We start from the raw sequence: 18,421 nt of genomic DNA, 5'->3' as shown, positions 1-18,421 counted from the left end.
CCCCATAGACAAAAAAGTCAGCTCAATAAATAAGTTGTCGCACAGGTACACATCACTAATATATGGAATCCACAGGAAGTTGTGCGGTATTAAGCTGTCGCCTAAAGACTATCTATAGTTTCACATCTGAAAACGTCTGGTCAAAAATGGGGGAACGGGCCCGGTCTAGAAGTGCTTTAAAATAATAAACAAACATGCATAAATGTAACAAAACATTAATCTTCTTCATCAGTAAAATAGCTGTTGTTGGACCATTTTGTAGCTCAAATAATGCCCCAAAACACTTACCCCTATCTTCTTTACCTAGGACCCCTGCCGGAATCACAAGTCCTATCGTGAGATGGTGACTCGTATGCGACCTCCGGTAATCCCATTTATCCCCCTTATATTAAAAGGTAAGTAGATATCAATGGCAAATAGGATTAACCCTTTCCACTCAACTTTCTGCCAATAGTAATTCTGTATATGTCTTTGCTCCATCCTTTTACATTGTTTTATTGGTTTTCTGCACATTTAGTGTGCTTTTAGGGCCCCTGTGTCCACACAAAGTAAAAGGAGATATAGGAGGGAAAAAAAAAGATAGAGATGCGCTAAATTACAGGCACAACTAGGGCTGGGCGGTATACCGGTTCATACCGAATACCGGATTTTTTGGGCTGCACAATATGAATTTCCCCCCATACCGCAATACCGGTTGGGCCCCTCCCCCTCGGGAATGTGTTATCAGCCCAGCGCTGTCCCCACATCGGGGAACTAATCCTATGTGACCCGCCAGCGCAGTTCTGCCACCTCCCCCCCTCCAATTAATGATCAGCCCAGCGGGGCTCTACTCACAGATGTCACGTTCAAGCACTGCCCTCCACCTCTTTGTTGGGGGCCGCCGGGCGCTGGAACTCACTGTACGCCAGTGGTCTCCAACCTGCGGACCTCCAGATGCTGCAAAACTACAACTCCCAGCATGCCCGGACAGCCAACGGCTGTCCGGGCATGCTGGGAGTTGTAGTTTTGCAACAGCTGGAGGTCCTCAGGTTGGAGACCACTGCTGTCCGCTGTATCCCTATGCCCAGGCTGCAAAACATAAAGAAAATAAACTTTAAACTCACCTACGTCGGCGCCACGCGCTGGGGACTGGAACGCTGGACAGCCGTCAGCCTATCACCGGCCGGAGCAATGTCCCGCCCCGGCCAGTGATAGGCTGAGCCCACTGTCATGTAAGAAGCTCTGGCCGGCTTCTTACATGACAGCTGTTGGCTGTCCGGGCATGCTGGGAGTTGTAGTTTTGCAACAACTGGAGGTCCGCAGGTTGGAAACCACTGGCGTACAGTGAGTTCCAGTGCCCGGCGTCCCCCAACAAAGAGGAGGAGGGCAGTGCTTGAACGTGACATCTGTGAGTAGTGCCCCGCTGGGCTGATCAATAATTGGGGGGGGGGGGCAGAACAGTGCTGGCGGGTCACATGATTTGGGGGGGGGGGGGTCGCTGAACACTGCGCGTGGGTCACATGATTGAGGGGGGGAGTGAAAATACCGTTATATACCGTGGAACCGCTGTAAGTTAAAAAATACCGTGATACACATATTTGGTCATACCGCCCAGCCCTAGGCACAACACGTTTTGGGCAGGTCGCTGGTGTGTCGGGAGCAGATGGCATCCATCCCGTTGAGGACGGTGAAGAATGCAGGAGTACAGATGTGGGGGGTGGAAATCCCGGCAGGGGTGTCCTTTTCCTTACAGTGAAGATCCGACTGCGGCACTGTAGCGCTACATCGGCGTGATGACAGAGAAGTCGGGTGTACAGTAGTAGTACTGTACACACGACATTTGTGTCATCACGCCGATGTAGCGCTACAGTGCCGCAGTCGGATCTTCACTGTAGGGAAAAGGACACCCCTGCCGGGATTTCCACCCCCCACATCTGTACTCCTGCACACAAAGTAATTCGTGATTTCAGCTTTGTAAGCGCTGTAGACAAAGATCACGGCAGGTCTAGCTGCAATAACAATGGACGCAGTGATACACAACCCACTACCATACTGCTATATAACTAGGCAGATTTGCCATTCAGAGTCATAGGAAACCTTGGTGGACGGAAGTCGTATAATGACAATGGGGGATTCTGTTAGGGTTTCCATCAATGCAGCATGTAGCAATATTCGTGTTATCAAAATGGTAGAAACTTTGATACGACATTTTACAAGTGAGTGTGGCGCATTGGTGACCAATTGGATTAAATTCCACTTTAAACGGAAGCCATGATACTAGTGTGAACAGAGCTTAAAGGGGTATTCCAGGAAAAAACTGGCTCCAGAAAGTTAAACAGATTTGTAAATTACTTCTATTAAAAAATCTTAATCCTTCCAATAATTATCAGCTGTTAAATTGTTCTTTTCTGTCTGGCAACAGTGCTCCCTGCTGACATCTCGGCTTGTCTCCGGAACTGCACAGAGTAGAAGAGGTTTGCTGTGGAGATTTCCTTCTACTCTGGACAGTTCCTGAGACAGGTGTCATCAGAGAGCACTTAGACAGAAAAGAACAACTCAACTTCAGCAGCTCATAAGTACTGAAAGGATTAAGATTTTTTTTATAGAAGTAATTTACAAATCTGTTTAACTTTCTGGAGCCAGTTGATGTATAAAATAAAGTATTTTTTCTGGATAACCCCTTTAAAGGATGTCCTGTCAATTTTGCAAACTTTTTACATGTCCTAGTGATCTGTGGGATCTCAGCACTCAAACACCCACCAACTGCTAAAACAAAGAGCCTTCATTTCCAACCAGCTCTTCTCAAAGATTTACACAATATATGGATTCATGGAGTCTGTAAGGCTTTCTGTGAATCTGTACAGCCAATCAGAGATGAGGAGGCCAATCAGAGCACTCGGACCTGTGACATATCTCAGTGACTTCTGATAGGTCACTATGAAGTTTGTAAAAATGATAGATGTGCTTTAAAGGAAACCTGTCAACACTTTAATGATGCCTGAATGACAGGTCATCAGGGAGGTCCCCATTGACTTCTGTCTACCCATTGGCCTTTATTGATAGATCCTGTTTGGGTGTAGGGAGAGATCTATCAATCAAGACCAGCATGTCAAGGTGAACCATAAAGGATGACTTGTGGTTCAGGCAGCATGAAAGTGATGACAGGTTACCTTTTAAAGAGGTATTCCGGCCAAATACATCTTATGCCCTATCCAAAGGGACCTTGGCGATCTCCGTGCAGCATAAGCATTCTATGCGGGGCTGCGTCTCCAGTCTCGCAAACCTCTTTGTTTCCGGGACTGGAGACGTGACATCATGCCACGCCCCCTCCATTCAGGTCTATGGGAGGGGGCATCACGCCCCCTCCCATAGACATGAATGGAAGGGGCGTGATGTCACGTCACGTCTCCAGTTCCGGAAACAAAGAGGTTGTCTGAGACTAGAGATGCAGCCCCGCATAGAATGCGAGTGCTGCACAGAGATCATGGCGGGTCCCCCGCGATCAGGCATCTTATCCCCTATCCTTTGGATAAAGGATAAAATGTATTTGGCCATAATACCCCTTTAAAGGGGTACTACCGTGCTGACAACTTATGCCCTATCTAAAGGATAGGGGATAAGATGCCTGATCGCGCGAGGTCCCGCTGCTGGGGACCCCCGCGATCTCGCACGCAGCACCCCGCTGTCATCAGGCCCCGGAGCGAACATCACTCCGGGTCTGATGACTGCCGATCACGGGACCGGAGTATCGTAACGTCACGGCTCCGCCCCTGTGTGACGTCACGCTCTGTCACGCCATAAGTCTATGGCAGGGGGCGAGACAGCTGTGTCGCTCCTGCCATAGACTTGCATTGAGGGGGCGGAGTGTGATGTCACACAGGGGCGGAGCTGTAACGCCACGATCACCGGCCCCGTCATCAGACCCGGAGCGGATGTTCGCTCCGGGGCCTGATGAGAGTGGGGTGCTGCGTGTGAGATCGATGGGGTCCCCAGCGGTGGGACCCCGCGCGATCAGGCAACTTATCCCCTATCCTTTAGATAGGGGATAAGTTGTCAGCACGGTAGTACCCCTTTAATATTATCAGCTCTTCTCTGGTTATATTCTCTGTAGTGATCTCTTCTTTTTTTGACCCTCCTTTCTTCTCTCACAGACCTTACATTTTTACACGAGGGAAGCAAAACATTCCTCGATGGACTTGTCAATGTAGAAAAAATGGTGAGTCTGCATTTTACTGCTTCTAGTTTGACGTCACTGCAAGAAATTAAATTCTAGTAAACACCTCTTAAACAGCCTATAGATCACGTAAAAGAGACCCCTGTGTGTATCCTCTAAGAACATACTGGGCAGCAGAATAGTATTTGATGTCTGAGGTCTAGGACCTTATCCTAAAAGTATCTTGTTGGAACATGATTTTCACTTGGAAAAATCTGCTGCAAGAAGTAACAGAACATTTGTTTTAATGATGCGGGGAGTGCGAGTTGTCATGGTGACTGTTCTCTCTTCACTTCACAGCACGCCATAGCAGAGAAAGTGAGGACTGTGCGGAAATACCGGAGCAGCCAAATGAGTAAGTGCATGAAGAAGGCGATACCCAAAGTGGGCGAAATCATTTTGCACCTCGGTGCCTGAGCTGTGTACACACTTATTTCCAAGTGCACAGAATAGAACAATTGAATTTGTTATGACTCAAAGTTTGTACTAGAGATTATCTTGGTCCTGTTATATGCAGACAACACACTGTAGTATGACAAACAATAATTTACTTAACTGGTCAAAGCAATGGGTCTCATTTTTCCTCTGGGTCGCTCCTTAAAGGAGATATCCAGTGGTGAAAAACGTATCCCCTATCCTAAGGATAGGGGATAAGTTTCAGATTGCGGGGGGTCCGACGGCTGGGGCCCCCGCGATCTCCTGTATGGGGCTCCGACAGCCCGCAAGAAGGGGGCGTGTTGACCACCGCACGAAGTGGCGTCCGACACGCCCCTCAATACAATTCTATGGCAGAGCCGGAGCGCTGTCTGTGCCGGAGCGTGTCGGACACCACTTCGTGCGGAGGTCAACACCCGCTATCTGGCAAGTGAGCCGGGGCCCCGTACAGAGAGATCGCAGGGGGCCCCAGCGGTCGGACCCCCCGTAATCTGAAACTTATCCCCTATCCTTAAGATAGGGGATAAGTTTTTCACCACTGGACTACCCCTTTAAGGGTAGGGTCACACGTAACGGATCGGATCCGCCGGTGACCCGACCCATTTTGTGCCTCCAGCTGATGCCAAGCCCCCCACTCCCGTTCCCCAGCCTTGTCCCTCCCCATGCCTGCTCGCAGCGGCAATCCGCCTTACAGGGGGCCTGCGAGTCGGCAAGTGCACTCAGACATCTTGGCTGCTCCGTGATGTCAGAGTGGACTCAGCGATTAGCAGGCCCCCTGTGTGGTGGATTGCCGCTGTGAGCAGGCATGGGGAGGGACAAGGCGGGGGAACGGGAGTGGGGGGCTTGGCAACAGCTGGAGGCACAAAATGGGTCGGGTCACTGGCGGATCCGAAACTTAAAATATGCTGCAAATCCGTTTCATGTGACCCTACCCTTAATAAGTCGGTGGCTCCTGCAGGGAGGTGACGTCATATGTATCTGCCCTAACATTAGAATGATGTGCTCTAGTTTATCCAGTACTTCAGAAATGGTTAAGACAACCATCATGTTACTATTTGGGACAAGATGTGCAAAGATCAGAGCACTATGGGGGAGATTTATAAAAACCTGTGCAAAAAAAAAGTTGCCCATAGCGACCAATCAGATCATTTCTTTCATTATTAACAAGGCCTGTGAAAAATGAAAGCAGCGATCTGATTGGTTGCTATGGGCAACTGGGTAACTTTTCCTCTGCACAGGTTTTGATAAATCTATATATGCCCTTAAAAAGCGGGAAGAGTATATTTATTATAGCAGTGTTTCCTAACCAGGGTAAGTCCAGCTAGCGCAAAACTACAAATATCAATAACCTATACTCAAATCCCAATGCATATTACAGTGTTTCTCAACCAGGGTGCATCAAGCTCTTGGAAAACTACAACTCCCAGCATGCCTGGACAGTCAACACTGTATTATAGGAAAAAAACAGAGGGATTTGGGTTTAGGTTATTGATATTTGTAGTATTGAAACAGCTGGAGGCACCCTGGTTGGGAAACACTGTATTATAGGATAAAAGCATTGGGATTTCGGTATAGGCTATTGATGGTCCCCTGAAGACACTTTACTAAGTGCACATTATTTTAAGTGTCCATTGTCCCTCATTGGCAGCAGGCCCTGCATGCTTACTCTCAATGATAGCAGTGATTCCCACTCTGTGTTTCTCCAGCTGTTGCAAAACTACAACTCCCAGTATGCAGGTTTGCTGGAAATTGGAGTTTTCCAGCAGCCAGGGATCACTGTATTAGGGCACGTTCACACGCGCTGATCACATGCTTGTTTACTGCTGCGACTTTAAGCCACTGCGGGTAAACCTGCCAATGTGAACGTACCCTTACATTGAAAAAACACAATTTTTTTTTCTATTTGTCATTATGTCTTTTAAGGAATGGTGGGAGTTGTAGTTTTGCAGCACCTATAGAGATAGAGTGAGGATCACTTCATAAGGAGTAACCTTGTGTCACGTGTCCTCTGCAAAAGGGGGACATGCAACCCCATTCTCAGTAAGGCTATGTTCACACAGCTGAATTCCGATTTCAATGGGATTCTGCTGCACTTAGCACACAGCAGATGTTTCTCCAGATTCCGGCATCCGGAGAAAGACATATCTATTCTTTCTGTGCAATCTGCCTGGAAATGTATTGCCGTCTATGAGGACAGTGCATTTCCGAGCAGTCCTAGCGCCGGCATGTTCTGCCGACACCCGCTTTCCGGCATTCCATGTGAACATGGCCTAACACTTAAAAGAGTGAATGTAGGAATGTAGTGAGAACAAATGCTTAGTAGAATTTAGATAAAATATAAGAGAAGGCGCTATCTAGTGCTGATTATTTTTATAGTTACATTTAGTCTTATAGTTCAACCTATAATCCTATTGTGTTGATCCATATAAGGGTCTATTCACACGTACACAGATTTGATGCACAGGATTTTCTGCTGCAGATTTCAATGTAAACTGAACACAGCGTGAAATCCTGCACAGAATACTGTATGTGTGAATAGACCATTAAGGGGAAAAAAAAACCCTATGAGGCTGATGCCAATTTACCCATAACAGGAAAAGTATTCCACCCTGACTCCAATATGGCAATCAGAATAAATCCCCGGATCAATGTTCTATCCCTATAAATCTAGTATCTATAACTTATAATATTTTATTGTCAATGAGGCAGACATCACAACATCATGTGGCAGAGAGTGCTCTTACAGTAAAGAATCCCTGCCTGTGCTGGTGGAGAAAAAAAAAATACATATATATATATATATATATATATATATATATATTCTAAAACAATGCAGCACTACTTCACCATTAGATGCCCGGTGCCAGCGCCCCGACTCGATTAAAGTCCATGTAATAGAAAACAATGGCGCAGCACTCTAAAATTGCAAAAAAAAAAGTGTAAAATGTATTCCTTCATGTCAAAATTTAAAGCAACGTTTCAGCTCCATTGGGGAGCTGAAACATCGCTTAAAATTTTGACATGAAGGAAAACGTTTTACACTTTTTTTTTGCAATTTTGGAGTGCTGCGCCATTGTTTTCTATATATATATATATATATATATATATATATATATATATATATATATATATATATTACTCTCAGGTAGGCATCCAGAAGTGACCAGGGGCAATATCCCAGATCCAAAGTGGAGAGGTGAAGACAGTAGACAGTAAGCCTGACAAAGGGGGCAGTGTAACCTTCAAAACGTGTTGACCAGATAAAAAAAAACTGTCCTTTTTTAATCCGATTTACTACTGGTCCATTCATATGGTTTAGCCACATTGTATGCATCCTATTTTTGAGAGTGATTCTTTGTAGTCCTCGCATGCTCATGCATGACACTGTATCTTCATATGCAAAAAGGGGCCTTAAAGCCACAGTTTGGGCACCCAAGGGATGCCAGATATCCACCATTGGTATAACCTAGTGTTCCCCAACCAATATGCTCCTGGCGGTTGCAAAACTACAACTCCCAGCATGCCTGGACAGCCTTCGGCTGTCCAGGCATGCTGGGAGTTGTAGTTTTGCAACAGCTGAAGGCACACTGTTTGGGAAACCCTGGTAAAGCCACATGTAAAAATAATCATATTGGATCATATTGACAGCAGAACCACATATGTGCAGCAATCTAGGGCCACACTAGATGGGGACCCTGGTGCATCGCCTTTTGTGCTAAATTGGCTAAAATAGGACACAAGTACTGGACCAGATCGAAAAAATGCTGCATGCAGTGTTTGCCGGAGGGTATCTATCTATGCTGGATTACTGAACATATGTGTACCCAGCCAACAGATTCCGATTTCCCATTTTATTTCTAGCCCTTGGATTTATAGGATTACTTCACTTTTGGCGCCACCATGATGTGCATCTTGGTATTGCACTCTATTGCGTTTACTATACAGTGACTTACGATATTTGTCAGTAAAGGGGTACTACAGTGGAAAACTTTTTTTTTTTTAAATGAACTGGTGCCAGAAAGATAAACAGATTTGTAAATTACTTCTATTAAAAAAAAAATCTTTATCCTTCCAGTACTTATTAGCATCTGTATGCTACAGAGGAAATTCTTTGCTTTTTGAATTTTTTTTTTTTGTCTTGTCCACAGTGCTCTCTGCTGACACCTCTGTCCGTGTCAGGAACTGTCTAGAGCAGCATAGGTTTGCTATGAGGATTTTCTCCTGCTCTGGACAGTTCCTGATACGGGCATCAGGTGTCAGCAGAGAGCACTGTGGAAAAGACAAAAAAAAAATATTAAAAAAGAAAAGAATTTCCTCTGTAGCATACAGCTGCTAAAAGGTACTGGAAGGATAAAGACTTTTTAATAGAAGTCATTTACAAATCTGTTTTAAAGTGGTACTCCGGTGGAAAACTTTTTTTTTTTTCTTAAATCGACTGGTGCCAGAAAGTTAAACAGATTTGTAAATGACTTCTATTAAAAAATCTTAATCCTTCCAGCACTTAATAGCTGCTGAATACTACAGAAGAAATTATTTTCTTTTTGGAACACAGAGCTCTCTGCTGAATCATGACCACAGTGCTCTCTGCTGACATCTCTGTCCATTTTAAGAACTGTCCAGAGTAGGAGAAAATCCCCATAGCAAACATATGCTGCTCTGGTCAGTTCCTAAAATGGACAGAGATGTCAGCAGAGAGCACTGTGCTCTTGATTCAGCAGAGAGCTCTGTGTTCCAAAAAGAAAATAATTTCTTCTGTAGTATTCAGCAGCTAAGAAGTACTGGAAGGATTAAGATTTTTTTTATAGAAGTAATTTACAAATCTGTTTAACTTTCTGGCACCAGTTGATTAAATTTTTAATTTTTTTCCAGTGGAGTACCCCTTTAACTTTCTGGCACCAGTTGATTTAAAAAAAAAAAAAAAAAAAAAAATTCTACCGGAGTACCCCTTTAATTCCATTTTTTTTTTACTTTCTTTTTTCTCTTTACCTTGGATCCTTAGGGCTGGACACAGACGTCTCTCCGAATCACTTGCAGAATAAAGCTTACGTGCGCCAGTTTCAAGTCATCGACAATCAGAACTTGCTTTTCGAGCTGTCCTACAAGCTGGAACCCAACACACAGTGACCGGAGCACTGTACGCCGATCAAAAAGTGGACGGCACGGGGTGCCGTATGTTTGATACTCGGAGAAGGAATGCAGATATAGCTATATGAGGATTCATCGTGAGAAATACAAGAAGATGTTATATAGGTTGGGTCTGGTCCAGTAATGGGCATCAGTAGGTTCCCCTGCTGTTATAAGGGAGACCTCTAACACCCTATTAATCTGCTAGAACAGCAGAAAGAAGATTGGGTGTCATGCCGTGGCCAGGTTATAGACCGGGAGATATTTTTGTAAGAAGATGACATGTACAATCCACTTTGTGCTATTTTCTTATTGGGGGAAACAGAAGGGTATTAATTCTATATAAATACGTGATAATTATATATATATATATATATATATATATGGGGGTCACAGTCCTGCATTGAAGTTGCGCAGGGCCACAAGTTTCTGTACATAAGGATTCATGGGAGCATACAAATCTCGCTGTATATAGTTGTATTTGTTGTATTTCGGGAGGTGGGTGTATAGTGGGTATATTTAAATGATAAAGGATATGCTGGTCCGTACAGCTTAAAGACACACATCACAAATATGTGTAATAAAGATACGTAAAGGACACAAGGACATGAGAAAAACCAGAACATGGAGACGAGAAGAAATAAAAGGAGATTTAAAGGGGTACTCCCATGCCTGAGCCTTCTGAACATCCGGTTCAGAAGGCTTGGAGCAGCAGAGACGTCATGGCCCCACCCCCCTCATGACATAACACCACACCCCCTCCATTGATGTCTATGGGAGGGGGCGTGATGACTGTCATGCCCCCTCCCATAGACATCAATGGAGGGGATGTGGTGTGAGATCGCGAGGGGGCAGGGCCGTGATGTCACGACTGCCGCCGCTGCTCCAAGCCTTCTGAACTGGATATTCAGAAGGCTCGGGCATGAGAGTACCCCCTTTAAAGGAAAACTCCACCAAGACATGGAAAATTTCAGGAAATTTGCAATAAGCCCCCAAGTTTATATATTCTCTATGGTGGCCATATTGGCTGGTTTTTAAAGGGGGTTCTCCACTGGCCAGGGTTCGGAAGTAAATGTTCTTAACGCTGTTTTCGCATTGCGTGGGTCAGCCACGCCACCTCGTGACATCACTGCCACGCCCCCTAAATGCGAGTCTATGGGAGGGGGCGTGACAGTCGTCACGCCCCCTCCCATAGACTTGCATTGAGGGGGCGTGGCCATGACATCACAAGGGGTGTGGCCGACTCCCGCAATGAGAAAACAGTGTTAAGAACATTTACTTCTGAACCCTGGCCAGTGGAGTGACAAGGAAATATGGTTTCCCTGGCTTAAAGGGGTTTTGCCATCATAGATATTTCTCTCTATGCACAGGATAGGGGATAAGTGTCTGACTGCGGGGGGGGGCTCTGACCTCTGGCACTACCCACATCTTGAGAATGGAGAGGCAGTACGCAGACTCAACTCATTGACTTTAGGAATGCTGAAGATGGCGGAAGACATCAGAAGTACACCATGATGGCGGAGGTACAGCACTTGGCTATCTTTGGCACTCCCATAGACAAAAAATGGAGTAGTGGTAAAATTGTTGGACGCTGCTCCATTCAGAGTCCTGTGGCACCCCCTGCTATGAGACACTTATCCACTTTCTCATCGGGGTAAGTGTCTATGGTGACAGAATCCCTTTGAAGGGGTTCACTTATCCCCTATACTGTGGCTAAGAAATAAGTGTTTTAAAGTGTACCTGTCGTCAACAAAAACTTTTTATATAATGTAGATAATACCATTATATGTATATTTGTAATATGCATTGGTTACAAAATTTGTATATTTTTGTCCCTACAGCTATTGCCTGTGTGTCTCTATGAGGAGTCCAAATACAGGAAGTGAGGGCGGGACAAGCAGCGATCTGTGCACTAAGAAAAAGCAGGACAGTGTGCACTGAGGCTCTATAACATGCTCCGGGCTCATACATCAGGATGATTGACAAGCCAGGAGTCTGCACAGATCCCTGCTTGTCCCGCCCTCACTTCCTGTATTTGGTCTCATCATAGAGACACACAGATAATAGCTGCAGAGACAGCATTTTTTCACCTAAAAATATACACAATTTTTAATCAATGTATATTACAAATACAATTATATATATATATATATATATATATATATATATATATATATATATTTGTAATATACATTGATTAAAAATTGTGTATATTTTTAGGTGAAAAAATGCTGTCTCTGCAGCTATTATCTGTGTGTCTCTATGATGAGACCAAATACAGGAAGTGAGGGCGGGACAAGCAGCGATCTGTGCACTAAGAAAAAGCAGGACAGTGTGCACTGAGGCTCTATAACATGCTCCGGGCTCATACATCAGGATGATTGACAAACCAGGAGTCTGCACAGATCCCTGCTTGTCCCGCCCTCACTTCCTGTATTTGGTCTCATCATAGAGACACACAGATAATAGCTGCAGGGACAGCATTTTTTCACCTAAAAATATACACAATTTTTAATCAATGTATATTACAAATATATATATATATATATATATATATATATATATATATATATATATAATTGTATTATCTACATTATATAAAAAGTTTTTGTTGACGACAGGTCCACTTTAACTTAGAATACCCCTTTAAACCCGTTCCCTGCAAACTCTGCAGTAGTAACCAGGGATCGACCAGGGATCGTGTAATGTCCCTTCACTTCCAGTCATCTTGTGTGGCTACCACATGAGATCTCCTGGACACAAAATACATACTTAGAACTGGAAATCTGCACCCGTCGGCCAAATGGATAACATGGTATGAATATCGCACTCCAAATTTATTTTATAGCCCTGACAGTCAACTACCGGACACTACGCTGGTGGTCTTCAACTTGTCCCTGTACAGCTTTTGGGAAACTACAACTTCTATCATGCTCTGATGATTGCTGGGGGTTGTAGTTTCTCAGCAGCTGCTGAGCGACAGGTAAAAAGCCATGACCCTAGGAAAAAGGCTATTTGCATTGTAGATAACATTCAATCTGACCATAGACTTTGCTTTGCTCTTAAAGGGGTATTCTGGCTTTATACATCTTATCCCCTATCCAAAGGATAGGGGGATAAGATGTCTGATCGCAGGAGTCCTGCCGCTGGGGACCGCCCCCCTGCAATCTCTGTGCAGCCCCTGGCATTCTGTGCCAAGCGCTGCCTCCAAGATGGGGACATGACGTCAAGGCCACGCCTCCTCCTTTCATGTCTACGGGAGGGGGCGTAATGGCTGAGACGGGGATGTGACATCAAGCCACGCCCCCTCCTGATGTCTACGTGACATGAATGGAGGGGGTGTGGTCGTGACATCACGTCCCCGTCTCGGAGGCAGCTCCCGGCACAGAATGCCGGGGGCTGCACCAAGATCGCAGGGGTCCCCAGCGGCAGGACCCCTGCGATCATAAATCTTATCCTCTATCCTTTGGGTAGGGGGATAAGATGTATAAAGCCGGAATTCCCCTTTAAAGGGAGTACTCCGCTGCTCAGCGTTTGGAACAAACTGCTCCGAACGCCGGCGCCAGTAGCTCGTGGCGCCATAGCCCCACCCCCTCATGCCGTCACGCCCCGCCCCCTCAATGCAAGTCTATGGGAGGGGGCGTGACGGCCGTCACGCCCCCTCCCATAGACTTGCATTGAGAGGGCATAGACTTGCATTGACGTCATGAGGGGGTGGGGCTATGGTGTCACGAGCTCCCGGCTCCAGCGTTCGGAACAGTTTGTTCCAAACGCTGAGCAGCGGAGTACCCCTTTAAGACTGTAATCCCAGTTCTTACCTGTTGACCTGATCTACACGGTACACATCAAGCGACGTTATCTAATAAAATAGCGCAATTGGTTGCTATGGAAAATGTCAATTTATAGCCGTATTACCAGATAAGCCCTGATGTGTGCACGCCTATACCCACTGTTATACATATTGGCCTATATATCTATATAGGTGTAATGTTCGCAAGTATTCATGTTCCTATAAGTCTACGTAGACACCTGTGCACTCATGTAGCCCGAAGGCGCGTATGTACCTTTCAAGCTGTATAGCGTGATCAGGTTAGAGCTCGTCTGGACGGGTTCATGTACGATGTTGGAGTTTAGTTTAAAGGTTTTTGTACTGAGAGGAACTGTTTAAATGTTTTATATCTGTTTCTTTTAAGGTTATTATGGCAGAAATTTAGCACTTAAATGGGCAAAAAGGCCCATGGTAGAAACACTGGAAAGGCCATATAAAAAAAAGCACTCAGCCATTAAACTGCGTTTACAACCTGCATTGTGGTCACTTTATGTCTTCATGTGCATCGCCTACGTATTGTTTTATACAAGGATGTTTGTTTGACCTTGGTTTATGCAATTTTAGACCATTTTATCTCTTTCGGGTGACATGCTGTGACCGGTATGCTTTTTTCCCCGTATAAGGCTTCTTTTCTCTCCACCTACCCCTTTGAAGACAGATAAGCAGTTCAATGAGAAATCAGATTACATATTGCCCCATACATGTCCATGGAGTGTGTGTGTGGGGGGGGGGGGGGGGGCGTGAGATGGGAGAGGGAGTGAGTTCAGAGAGCAGAGACACACACACAGGCTGCAAAGAGACTACACAAGTTAATAGACTTTACCATACAGCTTGATTCACACCTTCAGCTTCACTGTTCACTACTGCTCTATAATGTCCTCCATATGAAACAAGGGGGAGGGAGGGGGTCGGTCTTAAAGGGGTACTCCACTGGATTAAAAAAAACATTTAAATTCACTGGTGCCAGAAAGTTAAACAGATTTGTAAATTACTTCTATTTAAAAATCTTAACCCTTCCAGTACTTATTAGCTGCTGTATACTACAGAGGAAGTTCTTTTCTTTTTTTAATTTATTTTCTGTCTGACAACAGTGCTCTCTGCTGAAACCTCTGTCCATGTCAGGAACTGTCCAGAGCAGGAAAAAATCCCCATAGCACACCTATCCTGCTCTGGACAGTTCCTGACATGGACAGAGGTGTCAGCAGAGAGCACTGTGGTCAGACAGAAAATAACTACACAACTTCCTCTGGAGCTTACAGCAGCTGTTAAGTACTGTAAGGGTTAAGATTTTTTAATAGAAGTAATTTACAAACCTGTTTAACTTTCTGGAATCAGTTGATTTAAAAAAAAAAATATGTTTTCCAGCCCTCCATTGGGTAGGGTGTTATCACACTGGTAAAAATTGCTATAAAAATCTGATATCTTTTGCAAAATTTTCTCTTTGGATTCGCGCCATTTAGAATCGACACTTATGTAAGTGGCAATCTGCTGTGGACATAAGCGCCATTCCATTCACAATGACACTTTCCTGATGGATTCTGGGGAAAGACAGAACATGTTAAACCCTGCAGCAGAATCCTATGTTCCATTGAAAGCAATTTTCGCACAGAATCTCCGTAGTAAAAAAATTATATATATTGTTGTCATAGCAACCAGTCACAGCATAGCTTTCATTTTTTTATGTTGCTCTGGTAAAATGAAAGCTGACCTCGGATTGGTTACTATGGGCAACAAAGAGAATCTTACTATAAGAGAATCCTGCAATAAAACTGCCCCATCATTCATGCCAGTGTTTTCCAACCAGGGTGCCTCCAGCTGTTGCAAAACCACAACTCCCAGCATGCCTGGACAGCCTATGGCTGCAAAAATATTCACAAAAATATTCGCATAAATTTGCTTTAAAAAAAAAAAAATATGTTTTTGTCCTCTGTCTGCAAGACAAGCAATACAAGTCTACAGAGGGGGTAGGAGGAAGCTCCACCCACCAGCTCTGGGACAACTGCAAATTAAAGATGAAGCTTGCAGAGCAGAAATCTGCTGAACAAAATACCATATACAAGTTATATAATGGACAGAAATAGTGCTGCTCCTCGTGTACACATACAGGGCAGCATATCCTGAAAGTCGTCTGAAATGACAGGTACGTTTTAAATCTATTTGATTTGTATAGAAAGCATAAAAAATCTAAGGGTACATTCACATGCAGCAGATGCATTGCAGGAAATATTTTCGACTATGCCATTTTTCTGAATGAGGCTTGCAAATATCCATGTGCTTCTTGCCAAAGCAACCCCATGCAAATGAAAGGGAGTGATTTCAACATCCCAAAAAAGTTAAATGGGCATTGTCAGAGTCCAAAACATTTTGAAGGAGATTTATCATTCTTTTCTAACGTATGGCTTTTATATGACAATTTTTTTTTACTTACTTTTGCTTACATGCAACCTATTTATCTAATAGTCGCACAACCTTGATAAATAAATCACACACAAGCAAAACCGGGAAACCCGCTTACAAAAGCATTTTTTAAAGCAGAAAAGTTTTCCCTTATGTTAATTTTTATTACCGGTAGCGTTGCTAGAGAGTGATGGGGATGGGGGGGGGGGCGTACCGCAGTGGGTGACACCCTGACTGGCCGGCCTGGCACTAAATAGCTGCACTCCAACTATCCCGCAACAACCCATCCACCCTCCTCAGAAATTTAAAAATATTAAAAACATACTATGCCGCTCCATGAATATTCATACTCTGGAGTCTATTATGTGCCCCCATTTTGTGATGTTGGTGGGCGGAGTTTTGCAGCACTGAGGGCGGAGTTTACTTCAGGAAGGAAGACAGCGCAGCACCAACAGGCACATAAACAATAGTGAAGCCACACACAAAAAAAAAAAAAACAGCTCGGTATGTTACCCACCCCAAAATGTGCATGAAGCTGTATTACTATGGATGTTTTTTTTAAGAAAAAAAATTTAGTGCCACATACGGGTTATTTACGTAGTCTGTACAAATTCTTACCCAATTATTTTGTGCCTTATTCTATTTTAACACAACATTAATTTTAAAATGTTGTGAGTACGCCAGCATGTACGTGTCCTAAAATTAACAATGTGAGCAGTGTGTATTTTCAACCTTAAAATTAATAGTTATATAATAATTTTTTTCTATAATTAACATTAATGTAGCAGCTTTGTTTCATGATGCAGAATAAGAACAGTTGTAATTGCGGGCGTTAATGTCCTGTTCTGCAGACGTATGCACTTTCTGTAAGCCAGGTTGGACCTGGAATACATATGAGACTTTTAAATGGAGATGCAACTTTTTTTCTTCATAAATAGCGACTATCGCATTTGATAAATACATGACCACTGCGAAGTAAAAAAAGATTTCAGAAATGTGCTTTGGAATAAGCAAAAACCAAAAATTTGCAGCATGTATAGAAAAGTTGCAGGTGCGCAAGTACCTGCAACTTTTTTACGCAAAAAAAATCAACTACGGAGCTTGATAAATCTCCTTCTTTATATTTTGTACACCTTGGCAAAACATTAACTTTTCTAATATACTTCATAAGAAAATGTTTATTCCTTTTTTTTTTTATAGAAAAGTAGCTTATAAAAAACACCACTAGGGGTCCCCATAACATCCAGAACATAATCCTGTCCAGCTGTAGCATCATCTTTGTCCTAGCTTAAACACAGGCTGGGAATAAGTCCAGTAAGTAAGGGTAGGCTCCTCTGTGCTCACTTTTGTCCTATCAGACTGCAGCAGAAAGGAGGGGGTTACAGATCAACCTGCAGTGATTGGATGAAGAGGCTTAGCACTCAGGGAGGAAGATGAGTCATGCAGAGAGAGGACACGCCCCCTTCAAAGCAGAGGATGAGAATGCAAGTGAGCAACAGGTAGAAGGTATTTGTTAGAGAAATATAGGTGCTAGACACACAAATTATATGTACATGATCAGGGTTAGATACTGAGTAACAAACATTTTTGTGGGATATGACAGGTACTCTTTAATGCTCAAAATATTCTTCCACCTGTCAATGCATCCTATGGGTACGTCCACACATGGCATATTTTTCAGTAGTGAATCCAGTCAAATCTATTGCCTTACATGCAGACTATGCTGTCGATTTCTATACAGATTAACTGTGGTTTACTCAGCTATATTTTAGAGGGGTGACAATCTGCAACAATAATTGTCAACCTGTGCATTTTAATATCTGCATCTCAGGTCGATTTCCATGCAAGAAAATCTCTCATCAAGTGGAAGACTTTAAATGGGTACTCCGCCCCTAGACATCTTATCCAAAGGACCCCCGGCTGCTGCACCCCAGACATCCGGTGCACGAAGCAAACTTAGCTCCGTGCCGGATGAATGGTGATGCATGAAGGGCAGAGGCTTGTGAAGTCACGGTCATGCCCCGCTCATGATGTCACGGCCACACCGCCTCAATGCAAGTCTATGGGAGGGGGCGTGATGGCCGTCACGCCCCCTACCATAGATTTGCATTGAGGGGGAGTGGCAGTGGTGTCACGAGCCTCCCGCGCTGCACCGAACGAATGCCAGGTGCAACAGGGAGATCACGGGGGTCCCCTGTGTTGGGACCCCCACGATCAGACATCTTATCCCCTATCCTTTGAATATGGGATAACATGTCTAGAGGTGGAGTACCCCTTTAATCCATGTGTCTGGTGCTATAATTCCTTGTGGATTTTACTTACATATTCACACATTAAAGAAATACAGGGTGGTCCATTTATATGGTGGTGACCATGGCGGCCATTTTAAAGTCGGCCATTTTGAATCCAACTTTTGTTTTTTCAATAGGAAGAGGGTCATGTGA

The 18,421-nt window shown here is 44.2% G+C and overlaps 1 protein-coding gene and 1 long non-coding RNA gene across 5 annotated transcripts in view; both read left to right on the top strand.

Annotated features, from left to right (window-relative positions):
- Window positions 1–10,521, top strand: part of RAPGEFL1 (Rap guanine nucleotide exchange factor like 1) — a 109,606-nt gene extending 99,085 nt beyond the window's left edge. For 3 of the 4 annotated variants that reach the window (XM_056548932.1, XM_056548931.1, XM_056548929.1), the window contains 4 exons: window positions 308–395; window positions 4,131–4,195; window positions 4,493–4,547; window positions 9,627–10,520. In XM_056548932.1, the coding sequence (XP_056404907.1) occupies window positions 308–395; window positions 4,131–4,195; window positions 4,493–4,547; window positions 9,627–9,751 (333 nt within the window). In that variant the 3' untranslated portion in view covers window positions 9,752–10,520. Of the gene's footprint in view, window positions 1–307; window positions 396–4,130; window positions 4,196–4,492; window positions 4,548–9,626 lie in introns of all 4 variants that reach the window. The other variant, XM_056548933.1, reaches the window with a different exon arrangement.
- A 1,487-nt stretch (window positions 10,522–12,008) lies between these two features.
- LOC130296558 (uncharacterized) lies at window positions 12,009–14,055 on the top strand. The gene is made up of 2 exons (XR_008849231.1): window positions 12,009–13,465; window positions 13,512–14,055. It is a non-coding gene; the product is annotated as an uncharacterized LOC130296558 (long non-coding RNA).
- Window positions 14,056–18,421: the final 4,366 nt, after the last annotated feature.

This window comes from Hyla sarda, chromosome 12 (assembly GCF_029499605.1).
Source record: "Hyla sarda isolate aHylSar1 chromosome 12, aHylSar1.hap1, whole genome shotgun sequence".
Classification (NCBI taxonomy): domain Eukaryota; kingdom Metazoa; phylum Chordata; class Amphibia; order Anura; family Hylidae; genus Hyla; species Hyla sarda.
The sequence above is the reverse complement of the archived record's forward strand: the minus strand, read 5'-3'. Positions and strand labels throughout refer to the sequence as shown.